Source organism: Seriola dumerili, unplaced genomic scaffold, assembly GCF_002260705.1.
Source record: "Seriola dumerili isolate Sdu_G_001 unplaced genomic scaffold, Sdu_1.0 BDQW01000109.1, whole genome shotgun sequence".
Taxonomy (NCBI): domain Eukaryota; kingdom Metazoa; phylum Chordata; class Actinopteri; order Carangiformes; family Carangidae; genus Seriola; species Seriola dumerili.
The window spans coordinates 840,081-859,882 of NW_019174364.1; the positions used below are offsets into that span (position 1 = coordinate 840,081).

General features: G+C 39.1%; 3 protein-coding genes across 4 annotated transcripts; 1 reads left to right on the forward strand and 2 right to left on the reverse strand.

The window, feature by feature from the left end:
- Positions 1-225: 225 nt before the first annotated feature.
- Positions 226-3,261, reverse strand: hdhd3 (haloacid dehalogenase like hydrolase domain containing 3). Its single transcript, XM_022746890.1, has 3 exons — positions 3,031-3,261; positions 1,090-1,424; positions 226-840 (listed from the first exon to the last, which is right to left on the reverse strand). The coding sequence occupies exons 2-3, from the start codon at positions 1,417-1,419 to the stop codon at positions 445-447; spliced, it is 726 nt and encodes a 241-aa protein (XP_022602611.1). The 5' UTR covers positions 1,420-1,424; positions 3,031-3,261; the 3' UTR covers positions 226-444.
- A 146-nt stretch (positions 3,262-3,407) lies between these two features.
- On the forward strand, positions 3,408-6,951 carry trub2 (TruB pseudouridine synthase family member 2). Its single transcript, XM_022746891.1, has 8 exons — positions 3,408-3,653; positions 3,829-3,963; positions 4,870-4,944; positions 5,030-5,091; positions 5,190-5,271; positions 5,412-5,484; positions 5,623-5,759; positions 5,849-6,951. The coding sequence occupies exons 1-8, from the start codon at positions 3,536-3,538 to the stop codon at positions 6,172-6,174; spliced, it is 1,008 nt and encodes a 335-aa protein (XP_022602612.1). The 5' UTR covers positions 3,408-3,535; the 3' UTR covers positions 6,175-6,951.
- Positions 6,952-7,642: 691 nt separating this feature from the next.
- Positions 7,643-15,669, reverse strand: LOC111222858. 2 transcript variants are annotated; one of them, XM_022746742.1, is made up of 9 exons: positions 13,448-15,669; positions 12,608-12,675; positions 12,173-12,258; positions 11,961-12,083; positions 11,796-11,877; positions 10,132-10,246; positions 9,240-9,338; positions 9,043-9,119; positions 7,643-8,913 (listed from the first exon to the last, which is right to left on the reverse strand). In XM_022746742.1, the coding sequence occupies exons 1-9, from the start codon at positions 15,647-15,649 to the stop codon at positions 8,826-8,828; spliced, it is 2,940 nt and encodes a 979-aa protein (XP_022602463.1). In that variant the 5' UTR covers positions 15,650-15,669; the 3' UTR covers positions 7,643-8,825. The 2 variants fall into 2 exon arrangements, with proteins under 2 accessions (XP_022602463.1, XP_022602462.1); XM_022746741.1 differs by having other exon boundaries at positions 11,961-12,086.
- Positions 15,670-19,802: the final 4,133 nt, after the last annotated feature.

Sequence of the window (19,802 nt, forward strand, 5' to 3'; positions counted from 1 at the left end):
TTCCTTTATATTTCTTTCAGTGGGTTTTACATTGAGTTGTTGCCATTATGATCCTTCCTGTTGTGCTTTTGGTGCAGAGTGCTTTATAAATATGTCTCCATTAATGCATGAAGATTTACTGTAGACTAAGCATCTGTCCCCAATTTTGTCATCAGATGAAAAACGGCAATGAGGCAGTTTCCTTTGACAGACTCAGTACAATGAATGGATATTTATTGCTCCCACTTTATTTACAGTAAAAATGCATGAAAATTACATACAGTTTATATATTATTCTGGATTTCTCTGTACATTTCTATCAGGAGCATTTTAATCTGTTATGCGAAGAGTGATGAATTGGTTGGGTTTACTCAGGTGAACATGGCTACATCCCTTACATTATGTCTTAAACTGCACCACAGTGAGACTGAGTACCTTTGCACATGAGCCCATGACTGTTTGGCATTAGTTCCTGTGCTGCTGAAGCCATGACGGCAGTTCCTCCAGGGAGCTGAGTCGATGCTCTCGAGGAACCTCAGGTTGGTTATGCTTGCTGTGTCTGTCTAATAGGAGCCCGTGGATTCCCACAGACCGAGGGGTGAGGTAATCATTCACATAGTGGTCCCCAATATGAGCTACACTGGCAGCTGGTACACCACATTTCTGCAGTGCCTGATCAAAGATGACTGGATTGGGCTTTGCAACACCTGCCTCCTCTGATGTTATCAAAAAACTGAAGTGAGTCAGCAGGCCACAAACACATAAAATAGTTTCTAAGCGGCTGTCAAAGTTGGAAACCACACCCAGCTTCAGTCCTAGAGAAGAACAACTCTCCAGGGCCTTCTTTGAGTCTGGAAATACCTAAAACAAAAGCACATTACTCAAAATAAGTTGATATTTTCTGTCAATGTCTGCAGATATGTTTCTGATAGCCCTGCCTTAGCAAACAGGCTTCTGATGATGACAGTGATTCAAACAATGCAAATAAAAACTTTTGCTGTCAGTTTGTTCACCCAAACCTGAAATTATTATTTATTATTATTACTTTTTATCTATTATTTCTAATTACATTAGCATGTAACCTCCTGGATCATGCCATCTGTTATTTACCTCCCAGTTCTCTGCATTGCAGAAATTATGATAAAGGTTGTGAGCCATTGTATTTAGCAGGGCTGGATCTTGCACCCTGCACTGGGAGAAAGTGTCCCGCACTACCCCCATCCACCAAGACTGTCCACCTAGGCCTTGTGTGATGCCATAGTTTGGGTATCTGCGGGAATAATTTCGATACACATGGCGGAAAGCAGCGTCGACCTCCAGGGGATTGAGACTCAAGCCCATTCGTTCAGCCTCCATGCAGTACTGCTCTCCCACAGACAAACGCACCTTCAGCAGGGTGTCCTTCACATCCCATAGCACCCACCTCAGGGGAGCTCGCATTACACCTGCACAGGTAAGACCACAAACATAAGACAGGTTAATATTTAACAAAACCACAGAAAAACAGTTTAGTAAATGTTCCCTCACCAGGCTTTTTCTATCTCCACTATTCACTTTCCCAGTCCACTACACTATTGTGTTTTTTGTAGCTTTGTTCTGAAAATCTAGTGAGAATCGTTGTTAAATCAAATATAGCAGAGTCAAATTTGAAAAAGTTTTAAGAACTAGGTAGCTGATTTTGCCATCAGACACATTACACAGTCCTCTACATACAGTCCCCCATACAGTGAGTAGTCAATAGTGAGTGTTGTTCTCATGGCAAACTGGGAAAAGTGTGAAACTACCCTTTAGGGGACACTAACATCAAACTTTGTTGAGTGTCTTTTGGTTTGTTGTCATTTAATGAATAGGACTGGATATAAAATAAATACATGTGTGTTTCTCCAAAGTATCACAAGTAGAAGGCCAATAGGAGGCCACTAGAGGGTTAATCCAACCATAGATGGTATAGTTTATCTTTACAGACCTTTTAAACAGAAGACATTTTAACTGCTCATAGTAGGAAAAGCACAGGTGTTGCTATTAAAAACCATAAAGGCCCTGCACACCAATACAGGTGTTTTCAATTATTCTCTCTGATTAGACCATTGCTGAGGTTGAAAACAGGTGTTGCCATGCAACCTTAAAATCAGGCAGATTAAGTGAAAACAGCTGTGTGGATGGACAATGGATTTGGATTTGTAACGGCTTTAAGGCTGGCTGTTTTATTCAGCTGTCCCAGTCAAGGCAGTGAGACAGCGTGCACAGTACCAGGATCCTGAAACTGAAGCAGTTAAATGGAATTCAGCCATCATTAATCTTAGTATTTACATCTGTGCTTGTCCTTCTGTGGCAAGTTTAAATGACTTCACCATGGAGTAACAACCACTTACACCATATTGGATATTTAATTTGTATGCATGTAGGCTAGATATGGGGTAGAATGAAATGCATTTTTACACCCATTTAAACCCAACCCTTAGCTGGATTAACCTCTTGTGGGGCAATAATTTTCCATTTGTTCTTTATGTCCAGCTGTAGACATCCACAGAACTGAAAGATTCTATAATATTTTGAACAACATTGTCATAAAACATTAACTTGTGCCAGCTTTCCCAATGTTAACATTTGCTATTTTTCTGATAAAACAAAAGCAATGCAAATTTTAAACAGACTTATCAAATCGTGTGGACCCAAATGATATAAAGTCAACCTGGACCCTGGGCAGTTGCCCATTTTGAGTGATTGGTAATCCAGCCTTGCCTCTACCGCCATCTACCCATACATTTAATAATAACACTATTGATATTATTTAATGTATACCAATAATAAACCCATACCCGGACTCGTCACCGTCGTCATGGTGACGAATTATGACTAACACCAAGTACCGAACCAGTGTAAAGCAGTGTAAAATATCTGTACTTTTAATTGCTGCTAGCTAACTATCATTACGCTCGTTCATTTTGTACTATCAGCTAATTGTCAGTACTTCTTGCATAGGAAGCTATGTTAGAAAGCTACTCCAATAAACACGTCTTATTACAAAAGTTGTACTAGTTAAAACGTTACCGAAGTCAAGTCTTCACGAATATCACCGGTTGTAAACAGTGGGCTACAGTTAGCTGCCTTCTTCTTCTTCTTCGTCTTCTTCCCCTTTTCTTCTTCTCTGGGGTTTTACTGGCAGCTGTGATCGTATTCTAGAGTTTTAGCTCCATCGCAACTCATTCCTCTAATTAAAAAACATTATAATCAGCCATATTTTGCCTCACACAGTTCTTACAACACATAATCCCTTTAATATTTTTTCTGGTGACTGCTGAGCAAATCCGTAGCTAAGCATCATCATACCCTCTCTTCCTATTCACGCCATTCATTCATCCAGTACAGCAGGCGGCGGTATGGCCAGACAGAAGCTGTCAAAACGTAAATCACTATAAAAAGTGCCAGCCACATGCGTACACGCAAGAGGAGGAAAGATAAATCCTGCTTGAGAAGACTTGGCCTAATATATGACCAAAAAATAACCTAATATATATTTTACAATAATTCGGGATGACCTGACGTTAGTAACACAATGGTAACTCCAGCTGTTCGCATGTTTCGGAGGGTAGAGGGTCTGTTTTGTGTGTACAAACCCTCCGGTGTTCACTGGAAACTCGTTCGGGACAACATCGAGACAAATCTTCTTAAAGGTGAGGATGACACATCCATAACTCTTGCCATTAAACGTCTATATCTGCTGTGAAAGGGACGCATATTACAGCTAATGTACAGACATTTAATAAGTCACTCAGCAGCGTTACCTTTAACCCTACAGTCAAAACAAATCCTAATATCCTGTTGACCTCTGTATGTGTGGCCTTCCAGGTATAAACGCTGCACCGTCCCAACCTTGTCCTCAAGAGGTCCGTTTCTTGGCACATCCAGGAAGTGATACTGAAGCACCCAAGGGACTCACTCTGTCTGTAGCTTCTGTGCCTGTTCTGTCCAAACATCCTCTGGGTATGTGTCCTTTCTCCTGTCTCACCCTTGCTTTTTGTTCACACACATCATCACACTGGTCTTGTGTGTGTAAAATCACATGCTTTTATATGGTCAACTAACAACACAACAATCTGTATTGGATTAAGGTCTGGGCTCTGACTGTGTCACTCCAAAGGGCATATTTTCATAGTTTGAAGTCATTCTGTGGAAGATTTACTTTGATGTTTAGGGAAATTATCCTGTAAGATGTCTTGATAAACTTTGGAATTCATTTTCCCCAGCAGCTTCCTCTGTAGTGTCCATGCCATGTGACACCACAATAGATTGTGTTTGTTCATAATTGGAACTTAAATGAAGATCTGACCATATTTATACATAAATGCATATAATTCCAAAGGGTTCACTCATTTCTTGCCAGTGCATTCTGTATTTTTCCTCATGTATTCTCCTTTATTATGTTCTGTTGTGAAACTGAAATTAAACCTGCATAAAAATGCTTTCTTTTCAGAGATTTTGACCTGTCATAGCAGCAAAAGAACAGTCAGAACTGATAACATTAATGAAAACTTTGTTTAGCAATTATTGAAATGCTATAATTAATAATCTGATTATTTGCACATTGTTAATTGTGGCTATTGTTTGTTTGTACATGTCAAAATATCTGCTCTGAAAAAGGTTTATTCAACCCTAGTTTCACTCTACATGTCATGGGCGGCCACCCTGGGTTGGTCCTCCAGTTTGGGAACCACTGGTTTAACTTAAAATAGACAATAAAGAAGATCAGATCAGTCTGATGGCTCATTACTGACCTTTGAAGTGCAGTTTGATAATAGCTGCAATGACTGAATTACACCAAAATGCAGCTGTCATGTTTGTGCACATTCATGAAGATATGAGTGAATAACGTGTTTTTCTGTGTTTTAGTAACTGGACCTGAATTCGACCGTATTCAAGTGGGAGTAGGTCATCGCCTGGACGCCTTTTCCTCTGGTGTTCTAGGTATGAATGTTGTGTATGTTGTTTCAGTCAGTGTCGTATTATTTTAACTTTTAACCTTTAACTCCTTTTTTTTTTTAATCTTCAGTTCTTGCAGTTGGAAATGGAAACAAGTACCTGAATGATCTCTACAAAACACGAATCACAAGGGTAATTTTTGATTTCCACTGGTTTCATTTGAAAAATAAAATTAATATGAAATGATGGCACAATCTAGAACAGGTTTAATGCTGTTTGATATGTTTCAGGATTACACATTGGAAGGGGAGTTCGGGACTGCAACAGATGATTTCTCTCACACGGGTCGTGTTGTGGAAAGGTCCACCTATGGTATGATACCTCACTTTTTCCCACAGTCTTTTTATCTAGTGTACATCTACTTGTGCATGTGCATATTATATACTATTTTGTGGCAATATTTTAATCTTATTTTACTGTGTCCGACCTTGAAATATTGTTGTGTTCAACAGATCACATCACACAGGATAAGATGAACAAAGTGCTGGCCATGCTGCAGGGAGCCAATCAAAAGGCCTTGTTAATGTATGACAGCTGCATTTCACATTAACTAGATTCCTCATTGACATAATATTGACAGTGTTATAATAATAATAATCACTAGTCTGTATTCCTCTTGCAGTATACACCCAATATAGATGACTTGTTTTTTTTTCTATACAGGTATTCCAATGTTGACATGCGTTCACAGGAAGCCTATGAGATGGCTGTTAAGGGTTTACTGGGTCCGGAGGGGAAATCGCAGCCTATTTTGACAGGCCTGCGTTGCATTCGCTTCCAACCGCCCAACTTCACTTTAGGTAAATATTCTTCAGTTGAACACATTGAACATCTCTTTTCTGAATTTAAAAATGCTGATCTTTCTTTTTTCTTTCTCATGTACTTACAGAGGTGCAGTGCCTAAATGAAACTCAGAATTTTTTGCGCAAAGTTGTGCACGAGATAGGACTTGAGCTGCGCAGCAATGCAGTGTGTAAAGGAGTGAGACGGACCAGAGATGGACCCTTTACACTGCAGCATGCCCTGACACATCACCACTGGACTGTTTCTGATGTCATGCAGGCCATCCAACAATACCATTCATCTATGAAAAAAAAAAAATACTCCAAATCACAGACCAAGACACCAGGATTACAGCCACTGGAAGAGAATACGCCAGCCCATCAACAAAATGAAACCAATGATGGAGCAGTGGGAGCAGGTGGAATTAAATGACTTGCTGCTGTCATCAGCAGTTGATACGAGCCACTCTGGTCGATGATCACAAAAATGATGCAAAAAAAGATTGAGGCTGGATACTGCATCACTTTGATTTTAGCTCAGCTGGACAAAGTGATTTCAAAGACCAGAGACCCAATTTCTGAAAGAGAACGTTAGTATCAGATTGGACACAATTCATTACATTATGCATTTGTTTAATAAGCAGACTTCTCTCCATCTACAGATACAATTTCTGTTTATCATGGAAATGTTCCAGTGCTTTCACCATTGTTGTATGTTGTGCAGGTAATTTTAACATATTTACCAAATCTTTATATGAAAGTGGTTTATTTTTATCTTGAAATAAACTGAAAAAGAATTTGACCGAAATCTTTAACATTTCTTTTGATTCTGGTACTATTTGATCACTTCAGCTTGACTCAGCGTGTACAAACAGGATGTGTACATATGTACAAAGTGGTTGGTCTGTAGAGGAGATGATTCACCTGCTTTATCAGCACAAATACTCCCCCAAGTGGCTAAAGGTCAAAGTTACTTTCATTTCAATGACTTGTCTGTTATAGTTTTAAACCAGTCATCTCCAGGACAGCGGTAACGTTTAGATGAACTGAACTGATCCCATTCACATGTATAATAAGAACCATCTGATCCCTGTTGTGACTGAGTCTCTGTTGTCATGAAAAAGCAAAGAAAATCTACACACAGCTGTCAGCAAGCTCTCCCGCTGATTTAAGTCTCCAGGTTACAGCAGCAATGAATGGGAATGAAGAATTTGGAAGTTTACTAATTGAACACTGTCTCTGTTTTCTCTGCAGTTGGTACCAAACTACATTGTTCTTTCCAGAAATTGTAGACAAAGGGAAGCCTCTGGGCTTACTTCAGGCACACCCGCACCAAGGATATAGTGAAAATGTCTTTATTGGGTAGGATATATCTAAGTTAAAAAAAAAAATATCACAAAAGGAAATTTTGGCCTCTTTGGGTGTGACTGGAAAGAGGAGTAAACCACATTGGAAATGTTGTAGGAAATTATTTGGGAAGTATTCTGAAATTACAGATTACAGAAATAAGTAATTACCATGTTTTCTGTTGTTTAATGTTTTAACAAAATTATAATGTTTATATGTTCCAGCCTAAAACAGAATTATCTGAATAACTGAGGGAAAGAGAAATATTCTCCTGGTTTATAAACGTAACCAGAGAGGTCAGTGCCAATCACTAATATCAGATTTGGTGTAATCATCTCAGTCGTCTGATGACGTTGGAAGATGCTGTCTCAGCGTTTCTGTTTCCCACAAAAGCTCCTTTGGGGATGTTATGAGGTTATTCCAGTGGCGCCATTGTTGTCATGCTCTTCATGCCACTGAAGAACTTGTTGTTCCAGTGGGAACACTGTTGTCTTTGTCAGTCTGGAAACGCACAACTTCCATGAGGACACAAATTAAGTAGGAGAGCACACCAGTCATTGTTCTTGAGGTTTATTAAGGATGAGACATGACATTAGAACAATCTGATTAAAGGTATTCAGTGACACAAATTACAGGGAAAAAAAATAAAAAAAATTGACATTTATATTCAAAGAGTTAATCATTTTACTACTGCTATCTTTAATTATAGAGGCGTAAAATTTATTCATGACTATCAGGCCAACCTGGCAGCTGTGTGGCAACTGCAATGAGAATGCAATTCATTTAGAACAGATGGTAAACACAAAATCACAGTAAACTTAATATAATTTTTGACATTTTTGTATACTAAACAAAGCAACAAAAAGGAAAAGATTTACATTTGTTCACAGGCATGTTGCATATTTTAATATTGATTGCTACCACGCCCTGTAACCTCTGAGCTAATTTGCCTGTTAAAATTAAGCAAAGACTGAAATTTTATCACATATACAAATTATTTAACACATATTTATTTCATGAGTAAGTAAAATGAACACTTCATTTCCATAAAGTATAAACATTGTAGAACAAACATTCAATAGCTGTACAATATAGAAGATTCTCTTTATCTTTCAACCAAGAACCCAAGAAAGTGCTGAAGTACTAAATGTTTAATTTCTTATTGAAATTAATCAATGCATCTTAAAAAGTCTTCTATAAATATTGACGTCATGTGATCATTTGAAATTGCACTAGTATGGCAAGAAAGAAAATGTATTTAAAATGAGAAAACATACAGTGCAAAACAATATAAAGTAGCATCTTGCAAGATAAAAAAAAAAACTATTATTCACCATGTAATTGTTTCCATGGTTACTGACTAGAGAAAGCCTGCACCAGCTGTATAATGTATATATATACATGAATGTATACAGTAAGCATACATCAAGCCTCTCAGAAAGCCTGGAGTCGCCTATGTGCCTTCAACAGTATGTGTTATGCAAGTGCAAGATTTTCTTGATCTTATATTGTCCTTCAAATCAATAATGTAACTCACTTTGTTAGAAATAATAATAAAGCTAAAGATCAATGTAAAAAGGAAATTTAACTTAAATATATCTGTGAATCTTAATACAACACATTGGATTAAAAGAATGGTTTGTGATATACATAGACACTTTCTGAAGAGCAGGTCCTGAATGTCTGTCGTGTGCAGGATTTCACCACTTTTCTGATTTCTTAGACCAACACATCTTTTCAGCAACATCCTGATCTTTTTTTCTGCGGGGGCTCTTGGTGTAACACCACAGCTTCCTCTGTTGTGTCAACTTTTTGTCTCAACATCCTGGCAACAACACAACAACAACACCACAATCAGCTGATATCACGGCATGTGACGTAACAGCACAAAGACCGGTGTGATAGACGGCACAAAACAAAGAGATTATCAGTGAAGGATGTGAGCCTTTATTACCTTGCAACAGTTTCCAATGACTGAATCACGTTTTCACCCGTGGCAGCACTACACTCCATGAATTGAAAGTTGTACTCCTATGGAGGTAGAACAGCTGTCTTTAGTGTTGGGGTTCGATAAGTACAACTATTGATTTATTTTCTCTTGTCATTAAATGAACTGGAAGTGTGAGTGGGTGTAATGCCTAAGATCAATACCTTAGCAAGAATTTCTCCTTCCTGAGTTTTAACCTGCCGTTTTGCATGATCACTCTTATTCCCCAGAAGTAGAATGGTCACGTCTTCTGCAGCCCCTTCCTGCAAAATATGGATTTGTTTGATTATTGTTTAGATTGCCATGCAGGCATTTTTATAGGGTCTTATCTGTCTTCATGGACAGGTTCGGCTGTTTCTTATTAGTTGTTGCTACTGTAAATATGTCATTGTTGTTCACTATATCCATATTATGTTCTTGTGGACTTTGACTTGTAGATAAAGTACATAAGCATCAGCATAAGCCATTTTAAAATGTTAACCATGTATAGCATTTTATAACTTTGATATGAACAATGCTGCATAAATTAAGTGTATTATCATTCTTTTCTTCTTCTTCTTCTGCTCATTATTATTATTATTATTATTATAAAGTAGTAAAGAGACATATATAAGGAGGTAAATGAAATTGGGTGCAGGTGTATTGCTGCTGTCTGTAAAATGCCCAAGCCTGTGTTCATGCACATTTGTTTGTTTCTGTGGAACATTTTAGTTCATCTATGCTGTTTCAGCAAAGCTGTAATGAAATGTATAATTTATATATACAGCATAATTTATATATTCATTACAATAACTGTATAGTAAAGCTCACTTTTGTCTATAGACAAACTGGGCATTTTAGTGGAAGCAAGTGTTATAACAGAGCCCAGCCCTATTAGCACTTGAGTGGTTTTTAGTGTAGCAAAAAAGTATGTAAGTATTAAAGTATGTCTGGTCTCTAAAAACCTGTAATTCTGACATCAGTTAAAAACATTCTCAGAACAAAGCCTGTAGAGTGGTGAGAACATTTCACATTTCAACAGTACACACATGGACTGAGGCTTTAAATGCACCATACCTGAATACAGTTTGCCCAGTAGCTGACTGCAGTGAAGCTCTGAGAGGAAGTGATGTCATACATCAAGAGAAATGCTTGGGCTTTATGAAAAACCTGTCTTGTGATGCTGTGAAACCTTTGAAGACAGACAAGAACATAATGAAAGACAATCTACACAGAGATTTGACATCCTATCTTAATTAGAGGGAAAGCATTAACTTTACAAAACGAGCACCTTTTAATTACTTCCCCTCAGGTTCGTGAACTTCAGGTAGAAAGTGTGTTTTTGGTAATCTAATAACAATGGTTAGTTTAGTTTGCAAAAAATATTGCTAAAGCTTGTACGTATACATGTGGAGTGAACATGTTGACACCTACATACTCCATGCACATGGCCCCAACCTCTGCTGTTGGGACATGTGTTGTGCTGATTCCAGCAAACAAAACAATGTTGAAATGTACAAAACCAGTTCTGAAACAGGTTACAACCTAGCCTCAAAGAGACTTCTCTACACCTTCAAGGTATTTTGAGCACATTATCTATCATTGTCTGTTCAGGAGGCTGCAACAGTGTCTGTCACTGAATACAATGACAACTGCTTAGAAGATTTTGTCAGCATTGTAACATAGGCTCATCAGAATTCTTGGCTGACTGCCGAGGTATACACGCTGCTGAGAACCCAGGGGGCTGCCTTTAGACGGGGTGACAAGAAAGCCCTGAGGGCAGAGACAGCCTGTCAGAGACAACCTGTCCTGAGCCACCAGAGAAGCAACGCACATCTATATACAGACAATCCACCGCCACTTCCAGGAATAAAAAGACACATTGTTCATTTGGCAGAGCATTTAGGTCATCATAAACCACAAAATAACACCCTGTACTTTTGAAGGTGATGCCTAACTTCTAGCCTGTGACTTTCCCTCTTACCAACGACTAAACCCTGTGCTTACCCACAGAAAACATCAGGAGGACTCTATCCACCAACATAAAGCTGCTGGACCTGAAAGAGTATCTGCAGGAATAAGGGAATGATCTGAGCAGCTTTCAGATGTCCTCACAGACACTTTTCAGCTTGTAACGGTCATCAGGGTCATCAGAATTATGGACAGCCAAAATGTGCTGTTGTAACAACTTCTTCATGCTACAAGTAATACTTTCCTTCTCCATTCACACTGGAAGTAGGTGAAGTTGTGCCAGAAATTTCTACTCCATCTGAAGACATCTTTAACATCAGCATGAGCAAATAAATCGCCCCTATGTGCTTCAAGATCACCACCATGGTCCCAATACCAAAAAAGAGTCTACCTACAGAGTCCAAAATCTACCTCAACAGGGACAGACTCACTCCAATACACCTAAAATAGTTATTATCAATGCTGGATGTTGTATAAGTTTAGATCTTCATTTAGATCATATTGCAATTAAAAGAGTGAAATATATGTAATTCTTTTTTTTACTTGGACAATGGACATCGCTGTTGGGCAGCCTGTGTCTTTTCCCACAAAAATGGGCTTAAATTAAAAAGATTGTGATATAAAATGTCACAAAATGACCTGTATTCTCAGGGTGGAAAACGTTGATCGAATCATAAAACCCTAAAATATCTTAATGAAATGCAGGGATCACAAATGTATCACTTATGATATTCTCAATGATGCACTGTAACAGCAAACAGGAAACTTACCTTTCTTGACCTGCTGTATCCCATAACTGGAGCACCACAGGCTTTCCATCCACTACCACAGTCCACATGCAGGAATCAAGGCCTGCAAAATACATTTATGTAAGATTATTCTGTATGTTTACCCACAGTTATGGGAAAATAATTGGATAAAGATCAGGATCTTACCAACAGAGGCAGGTAAATCTAAAGAAAACTTCCCACTTTGAGCTCTTTTCATGAAGGAGGTCTTGCCTACACTGCTGTCTCCAACCATCAACACATCGTAGCTTTTTGATCTGATGTCTGCTCCTGCTGAAAGAAAAACAAAAACACTTACTTGTCACACATAAAGCCTCTGTCTACAATCAGCTGAGCGTAAGTAGTAATTTTCTGTTTACCAAAAGACAACTTTTGACTGTCTTGACCAAGGCGAATTTCAGCCTGGGGATATTGAACTGGATTCACCCATTTAGGTGCCTTCTCACTGTGGAACAGACAACCAAGTGTTATATAATACAATATACAGCATATACAGCATACCACGAATTAGTAACATGACATTCTGCTGCAATTTTCAATTCATCGCCAGAACTGCAGAACTTTACAAAATAAAACCAAGAGTTTATGTTTGAATTTGAGAGAACGAAAAAGTAATTTTAAGGGGAAAAAATATTTAAAGTTCTATCATTTTGCGTGTGGTTGAAATCTGACATGGATGAAAAAGTTGCTTTCATTGTCTTCCAAAAGAGAAAATTGTATTTCGTATTTAGACAAGCCTTGGAGGTTGCAGGTATTTATTTTCATTTTGTTGAATGTCAATGCGTGGGACTTACCTCTTTGGCCTTGTGTGCTCTGTTGCCTTTGAGATGCTGGATGATGATTTCTGGTTACATTCATCAACCTGCAGACAAAAAATCCCATTCATGAGATGATTGAGTTAAGGAGGCTGTAGTCTGATTGCATATTTCATCTTGAATCAATTCAATAACATTTTGATATAGAGTAAACATGCTGTTTAAGGTATAGCTTTGCATGATTTGCTTTTGGATCATTTCACATAACTTCTTGACTGGTACTTGTACAAATGTATCATGCTTGTGCAACGCACACACCAGCACAGAGATCAAGAAACAGATACATGTTTATGTTCTCCTTTTAAGTATGTGAAACGTGTAGTGTGGACCACATGTTCCTCATTTTGGTTCACTGTGTGAGTTTGTGCTTCTTGAAACAAACTCTTGACCAGTGTGCAAGAGGTTTCATGCAAAAAGGAAGACTATAGACTTACTGTGCGAAAGGACACTCCCACTGCCACCAATAATAGATACGAACAACAGACTGAGGGAAGTAAATTAAGTGCAGTTAAGCTGAACTGTGTGGGATTTTGTTTACTCTTCAAATGCCACTGTGTAATGCCAACAATTTGTATAATAAAACTTTCAAAAGAGAAACTCTAATCAAGGAAATCTGCAAAAGAAAAATGTCCAATAAGAAATAACAGAAAGACCAGGAAGTTCACTTGCCACAGAAACTATACATACATAATTTCTGACATGTGTTCATCTGTTCAAGCAAATCTGACAAAATAGAAAATGAAGATTATAACTAGACTTTAACTATGAAACAAAAACAACCGAACCACACACATAAAATCTTTTTGCTTTGCTGCTTACCTCTGATATTATGTCCAGACCCGAAGATTCTTCTGTGTGCCCTTCAGCTGTCTTGGTGGCACTTTCATCTCTCACTTTTTGTGCATCTATTATCCTGCCCTCTCTTTCAGTTTGGTCTTCAAAGTGTTGATGTCCACGTGACTTCCGGTGAGATCCCATTTTTCGTCTTCTCCCTCCATCATGTTTGGGTGAAGTGGATGGTGTTGCAGGGAGGTGATCTGGAGTTAGCTGATGCTCTGTTTCTTCCAGTTGGCTGAGAAAATCAGGATTTTCTTCAACTGCCTGGTGAGCTATAGGTTTTACCTGAGATTCACCAGTGTGCCTGTACTCCACTGTTTCAAATACTTTTTCTTTCCTTTGTGCCGAGTCACCATCTTTGTGTTCATTGTGAATTTGCAGCTCTTTTTCATCGATTCCTGAGACACCCTCAGTCAAAACATCCCCAACATTTATGGCAGTTGCTTCATTATCCACCTCTTGTTTTTGATGCAAGTCTTCTCCTTTGGAGCGTGACCCAAGATTCCTGCGTGTGGAGCCCAATTTTCTTCTCCTGTTGGTTGAACTGAAATGTGGACTTGTGTTGTGAGCTCCTTCATTCACATAGTTTTGCTCTTGTGCACTTGCCTGGGCATTTTCATGCTCTTCTTCAGCTTCTCCCCTGACCACAGATTTTACTTTTTCCAAATCTGCCACAGCCACACTCGGTACTTCTGTTAATTTCAAAGCTTGGTCATTCTGTGTACTTTGTGCAGTCTCAGAAGAATACAGTGTGATATCAGAATCAGTGTTCATAGCGCCCTCAGTATTTGAAGACAGCAACTGATCTATTGAGCGTCTGTTTCTTCCAGCGACCACAGAAGCTGTTTGCATCTCAGTGCTTGTGAAATCATCTTGTTGTGGTGGCTCCACACTAACATCTACATTTCCCTCACTGTCCCTTACATACGCTCCATGAAGAAACGCAACAGGATTAACAACTTCCTCATTGTAAGAGGCAGACTGCCCAGGAGGGAGAACCATTAAATCCTCTGTACCTGGTTTCACATTGCTCTCTACAGTCTGCAGGTCAGAGCTTTGTTGCAAGTGCCTCTTGTCATGCACAGAACTAGTTTCATTAGTTTCCAGTTGTTCTTTATACACTGTTCCCAATGATGGCTGTGTATTTTCCTTTTCCTCTGTTGTCGGTATCAATGGTAACTCCTCCACTACCTCCATCCTGTCAAGTTTTCTGACATCAACTTCCATGTCCAAGTTTCTTTCAATTGTTTCATCTTTGTTGTCTGTTTCTCCCTCTTGTTTTCTATTGAGTTGGGTCCTGCGAGTAGAGCCCATCTTTCTTTTCTTCTGTTTGACTTTTCCTTGCAAACTTTCACTGTTATCTACAAGACTTTTATCTTTTTCTTGTATATCTTGCTGGCTGTTACATGCGTCTCCAGCTGTAGAAATTCCACTTTCCTCAGACACATCCATAGCTGGATTTGCACTTTGGTTTTCCTCATGACCAATGTCAAATGGATCCCATGTGTCAGTTTTATTTTGTGCAGCAGACAAAAGTTCAGCATGTGTGACTACATTTGGAATATCTATTTCTTGTGCTGCACGGTCTTTATTTGCAGGATCTTCATATTCTTCTCTCTCTTCAACTTGTACAGGCCCTTGTACATCTGTTGTTCTCTCTGTTGAGGCTTCCTCAGATTGTATCAAGTCTATTTTAACAGTATCATATCCTGTAAGCGGAGTTAAATTCTCAGGCTCTTTAATGTGTTTCTTTTCCTCCTCACTGACTTCCTCAATGGATTTGAGAAAGTCATTTTTGTCTGACCTTAAAGCAATGTCTGTTGTCTCAATTGTACTGCTGTAGGTATGCTCTTTTAGTTCTTCCTGCCACATTGTCCCTGTTCCTGATGGTATTTCTTCTGTTTCAGAAGCTTCATTTCTCCAGGTATTTTCTACAACTTCTTCTTCAGGGTATGGTTCAGTAACAGACTCTGGTACATGCTGTCTTCCTTTATTTCTTCTGCTTGACCCTAGTTTTCTTCTGTTCCGTGTGGTTTTGAAGCCTGAGTGAGTTTCTTCTTTGATGCTTTGTGAATTGTCCATAGGTTGGGATTCCAAAGGAGACCATATTTCTGATTGCAGAGATTCTAAAGAAGGTTTGCTTTCCTTAATTGAGGAGTAATCAAATTGATGCATTTTCTGCATTTCTGTTAGCTTAACCTCCTCTTCTTCATGCACAGCATCCTCTGAGTGCTGAGCTCCTCTGACTTCAGATAAACTGAAATGCTCATTTTGTTCCTCATTTGTAGACAACTCCTCTTTTGGTGATGAAATGGTTGCTTGCGCAACACCGAGAGTCTGAGATAGGTTGAATGTCTCTTTTCCTTCCAGCATGGTTTCAATTGATATTTCCTGGACTGCTGTCTCTATGGTTAATGACATTTTTGTTGTTTCAAGGGGTTCGTTATCTGTTGTATTTCTAACAACAACCTCTGTAGGTTTGTGGTATGATTCAGCACCAGAGCCCTTTACATGCTGTCGTCCTTTATTTCTACGACTAGATCCCAGCTTTCTTCTGTTCCTAATGGGGTTGAAGTCAGCGTCATTCTGCTCGTCTGTTTTCAGTGGATTGTCCAGAGGTTGTGAATCCGAAGGAGCATCTGTTTCTGATTGCAGGGTTTGTAGAGAAGATTCACTCTCTTCCATGTCAGAGAGGAGTCCTTCCTTCTCCTGATGACCTGTTTGTTCAGCAGAAGGTTTTATATCATCCTCTGCTTGGCCTTCCCTGTCATATACCTGATCTAGTGCAGTGTCTATTCTTTCTCTGTCACTAGTCTGTGGTTTCTTAGTATCATATACATGATCATCTTCATCTATCTGGTCTAAAACCTCCACATTGCATTCTTTTGTAGGAGGCTCATCCTGTTTATCATCAGGATCTGAAAGTTCTTGCATGGGAGCAGGATCATCAATACTTTCCACAAGCAACTCAAATTGGTATGTGTCACTGACTTCATCTTGGTCTCTCAGGTTTCCAGAACAGGTATCAGAATATTCTGCAGTATCATGTACCACACTTTCAAAGGTGTAATCACTTTCATGCATTTTTTGTATTTGTGTTGGCTTGACGTCCTGTTCATGCACTTCAGTTACATTATCTTCTGAATGAGTGTCATTGGCTTCTTCACTCTGAAGAGTGTCAGCTCTGTCCAGTCCTTCCAGTGTGGCTTCCAATGATTTATCAGACAACTCCACTTTAAAGCCAGTCTCTCTTTCGTCATGGATTTCTTGAAAATTTTCATTTTCAGTCATTAAACTTTCCAGGTCAGCCTCTGGATAGGTTGTTGTAGCTGGGTTCTGAACCTCAGAAGAATAGTCAGATGTAGACTCTGTATTCAAAGAATCATCATGTGTAACAGACATGATAATATCATGCTCTCTGTCTTCCTGACTTGTTGTGTGGAATGCTACTGATGTTGTTATTTGGAGGGCTTTGTTGCCTGTAATATCTTCTACATCTTCCTCTGTAGGTTTGTGGTATGATTCAGCACCAGAGCCCTTTACATGCTGTTGTCCTTTATTTCTACGACTAGATCCCATTTTTCTTCTGTTCCTAATGGGGTTGAAGTCGGTGTCATTTTGCTCGTCTGTTTTCACATAATTGTCCTGAAGTTGTGAGTTCAAAGGAGCATTTGTTTCTGATTGCAGGGTTTTTAGAGAAGATTCACTCTCATCCATGTCAGAGAGGAGTCCTTCCTTCTCCTGATGACCTGTTTCTTCAGCAGTGGCTTTTATATCATCCTCTGCTCGGCCTTCATTGTCATATGCCTGATCTAGTGCAGTGTCTATTCTTTCTCTGTCACTCGTCTGTGGTTTCTTAGTATCATATACATGATCATCTTCATCTATCTGGTCTAAAACCTCCACATTAGTTTCTTCTGTAGAATATTCGTCCTGTTCATCATCAGGATCTGAAACTTCCTTCTTGGGAGAAGGATCATCAATACTTTTCACAAGCAACTCCGATTGGTACGTTTCACTGCCTTCAGCTTGGTCTTGCGGGTTTCCAGAACAGATTTCAGATATATCTGTGGCATCTTGTATCACACTCTCAGAAGAACAATCAATAAGATGGATTTCTTGCATTTCTCTTGGCTTAACCTCCTCTTCTTCATGCACTTTCTTTACAGCATCCTCTGAGTGCTGAGCTCCTCTGACTTCAGATAAGCTGAAATGCTCATTTTGTTCCTCATTTGTAGACAACTTCTCTTTTGGTGATGAAATGGTTGCTTGTTCAACACTGCCTTCAGGTTCTGTACGTTGTCCGTGGCTGCTTTTTTCTGTGGATATGTCTTGTGTGATCAAAGACTCTATACCCTCTGATTTTAAATGCGAGTCACTCACCAAATTGTTGGCTTGACCTAACAAGTCTGTGTCCTTGTCTCTTTCTTTACTTTCTGTATCTGTTACAGAAGACACACTGTGAAGTTCCTCATCTGGCATCTCCCTCACATTGGACTGGTCAGTTATCTGTTGATTTACTGAAGGACTTGAATATAAACCAATACTAGTTAACTCAGAGGTGCTAACATGTGCATTTTCATTTACTTTATCACTAACTTCTTCAGTCTGAGATGTCTCGAATGTGTCTTTTCCTTCCAACATGGTTTCCATTGATATTTCCTGGACTGCTGTCTCTATGGTTAATGACATTTTTGTTGTTTCAAAGGGTTCGTTATTCTCTTGTATTTTCTAACAACATCCTCTGTAGGTTTGTGGTATGATTCAGCACCAGAGCCCTTTACATGCTGTCGTCCTTTATTTCTACGACTAGATCCCATTTTTCTTCTGTTCCTAATGGGGTTGAAGTCGGTGTCATTTTGCTCATCTGTTCTCACATAATTGTGCTGAAGTTGTGTGTTCAAAGGAGCATTTGTTTCTGATTGCAGGGTTTGTAGAGAAGATTCACTCTCTCCCATGTCAGAGAGGAGTCCTTCCTTCTCCTGATGACCTGTTTGTTCAGCAGTGGCTTTTATATCATCTTCTGCTTGGCCTTCATTGTCATATGCCTGATCTAGTGCAGTGTCTATTCTTTCTCTGTCACTCGTCTGTGGTTTCTTAGTATCATATACATGATCATCTTCATCTATCTGGTCTAAAACCTCCACATTGCTTTCTTTAGTAGGAGGCTCATTCTGTTTATCATCAGGATCTGAAACTTCTTGCATGGGAGCAGGATCATCAATACTTTCCACAAGCAACTCAAATTGGTATGTGTCACTGACTTCATCTTGGTCTCTCAGGTTTCCAGAACAGGTATCAGAATATTCTGCAGTATCATGTACCACACTTTCAAAGGTGTAATCACTTTCATGCATTTTTTGTATTTGTGTTGGCTTGACGTCCTGTTCATGCACTTCAGTTACATTATCTTCTGAATGAGTGTCATTGGCTTCTTCACTCTGAAGAGTGTCAGCTCTGTCCAGTCCTTCCAGTGTGGCTTCCAATGATTTATCAGACAACTCCACTTTAAAGCCAGTCTCTCTTTCGTCATGGATTTCTTGAAAATTTTCATTTTCAGTCATTAAACTTTCCAGGTCAGCCTCTGGATAGGTTGTTGTAGCTGGGTTCTGAACCTCAGAAGAATAGTCAGATGTAGACTCTGTATTCAAAGAATCATCATGTGTAACAGACATGATAATATCATGCTCTCTGTCTTCCTGACTTGACTGTAATGCTACTGATGTTATTTGGAGGGCTTTGTTGCCTGTAATATCTTCTACATCTTCTACACCTTCCTCTTGAGGTTTTTGGTATGATTCTGCAACAGTCTGGTATGTGTCACTGACTCCAGCTTGGTCTGTCAGGTTTGCAAAATGGATTTCAGAATTTTCTGTGGCATCATTTATTACACTGCCTGACGAATAATCAATAAGATGATTTTTTTGTATTTCTGTTGGCTGATTCACATTGACATGGTCTGATATCACATGTGACTGTAAAATTCCCCACTGCCTTAACAAGTCTGTGTCCTCCTCTCTTTCTGTTCTTTCTGTATCCGTTACAGAATCCACACTGGGAACTTCCTCACGTGGCATCTCCCTGTCATTTGATTGGTCAATCAGCCGTTGATCATCTGAAGGAGATGGATGTAAAGTTGAACTTTGACCACTAGTGTCAGACTTGTCCATTCCTTCCAGCATGGTTTCCAGTGATGTTGCATGCACTGCTGTGTCTATTAGTGATGACATTTCTGTTGTTTCAAAGGCCTCATTACTCCCATTTTCAACAATATCCTCTTTAGTTTCATAATATGATTCACCAATAGAATTCTTTACATGCTGTCGCCCTTTATTTC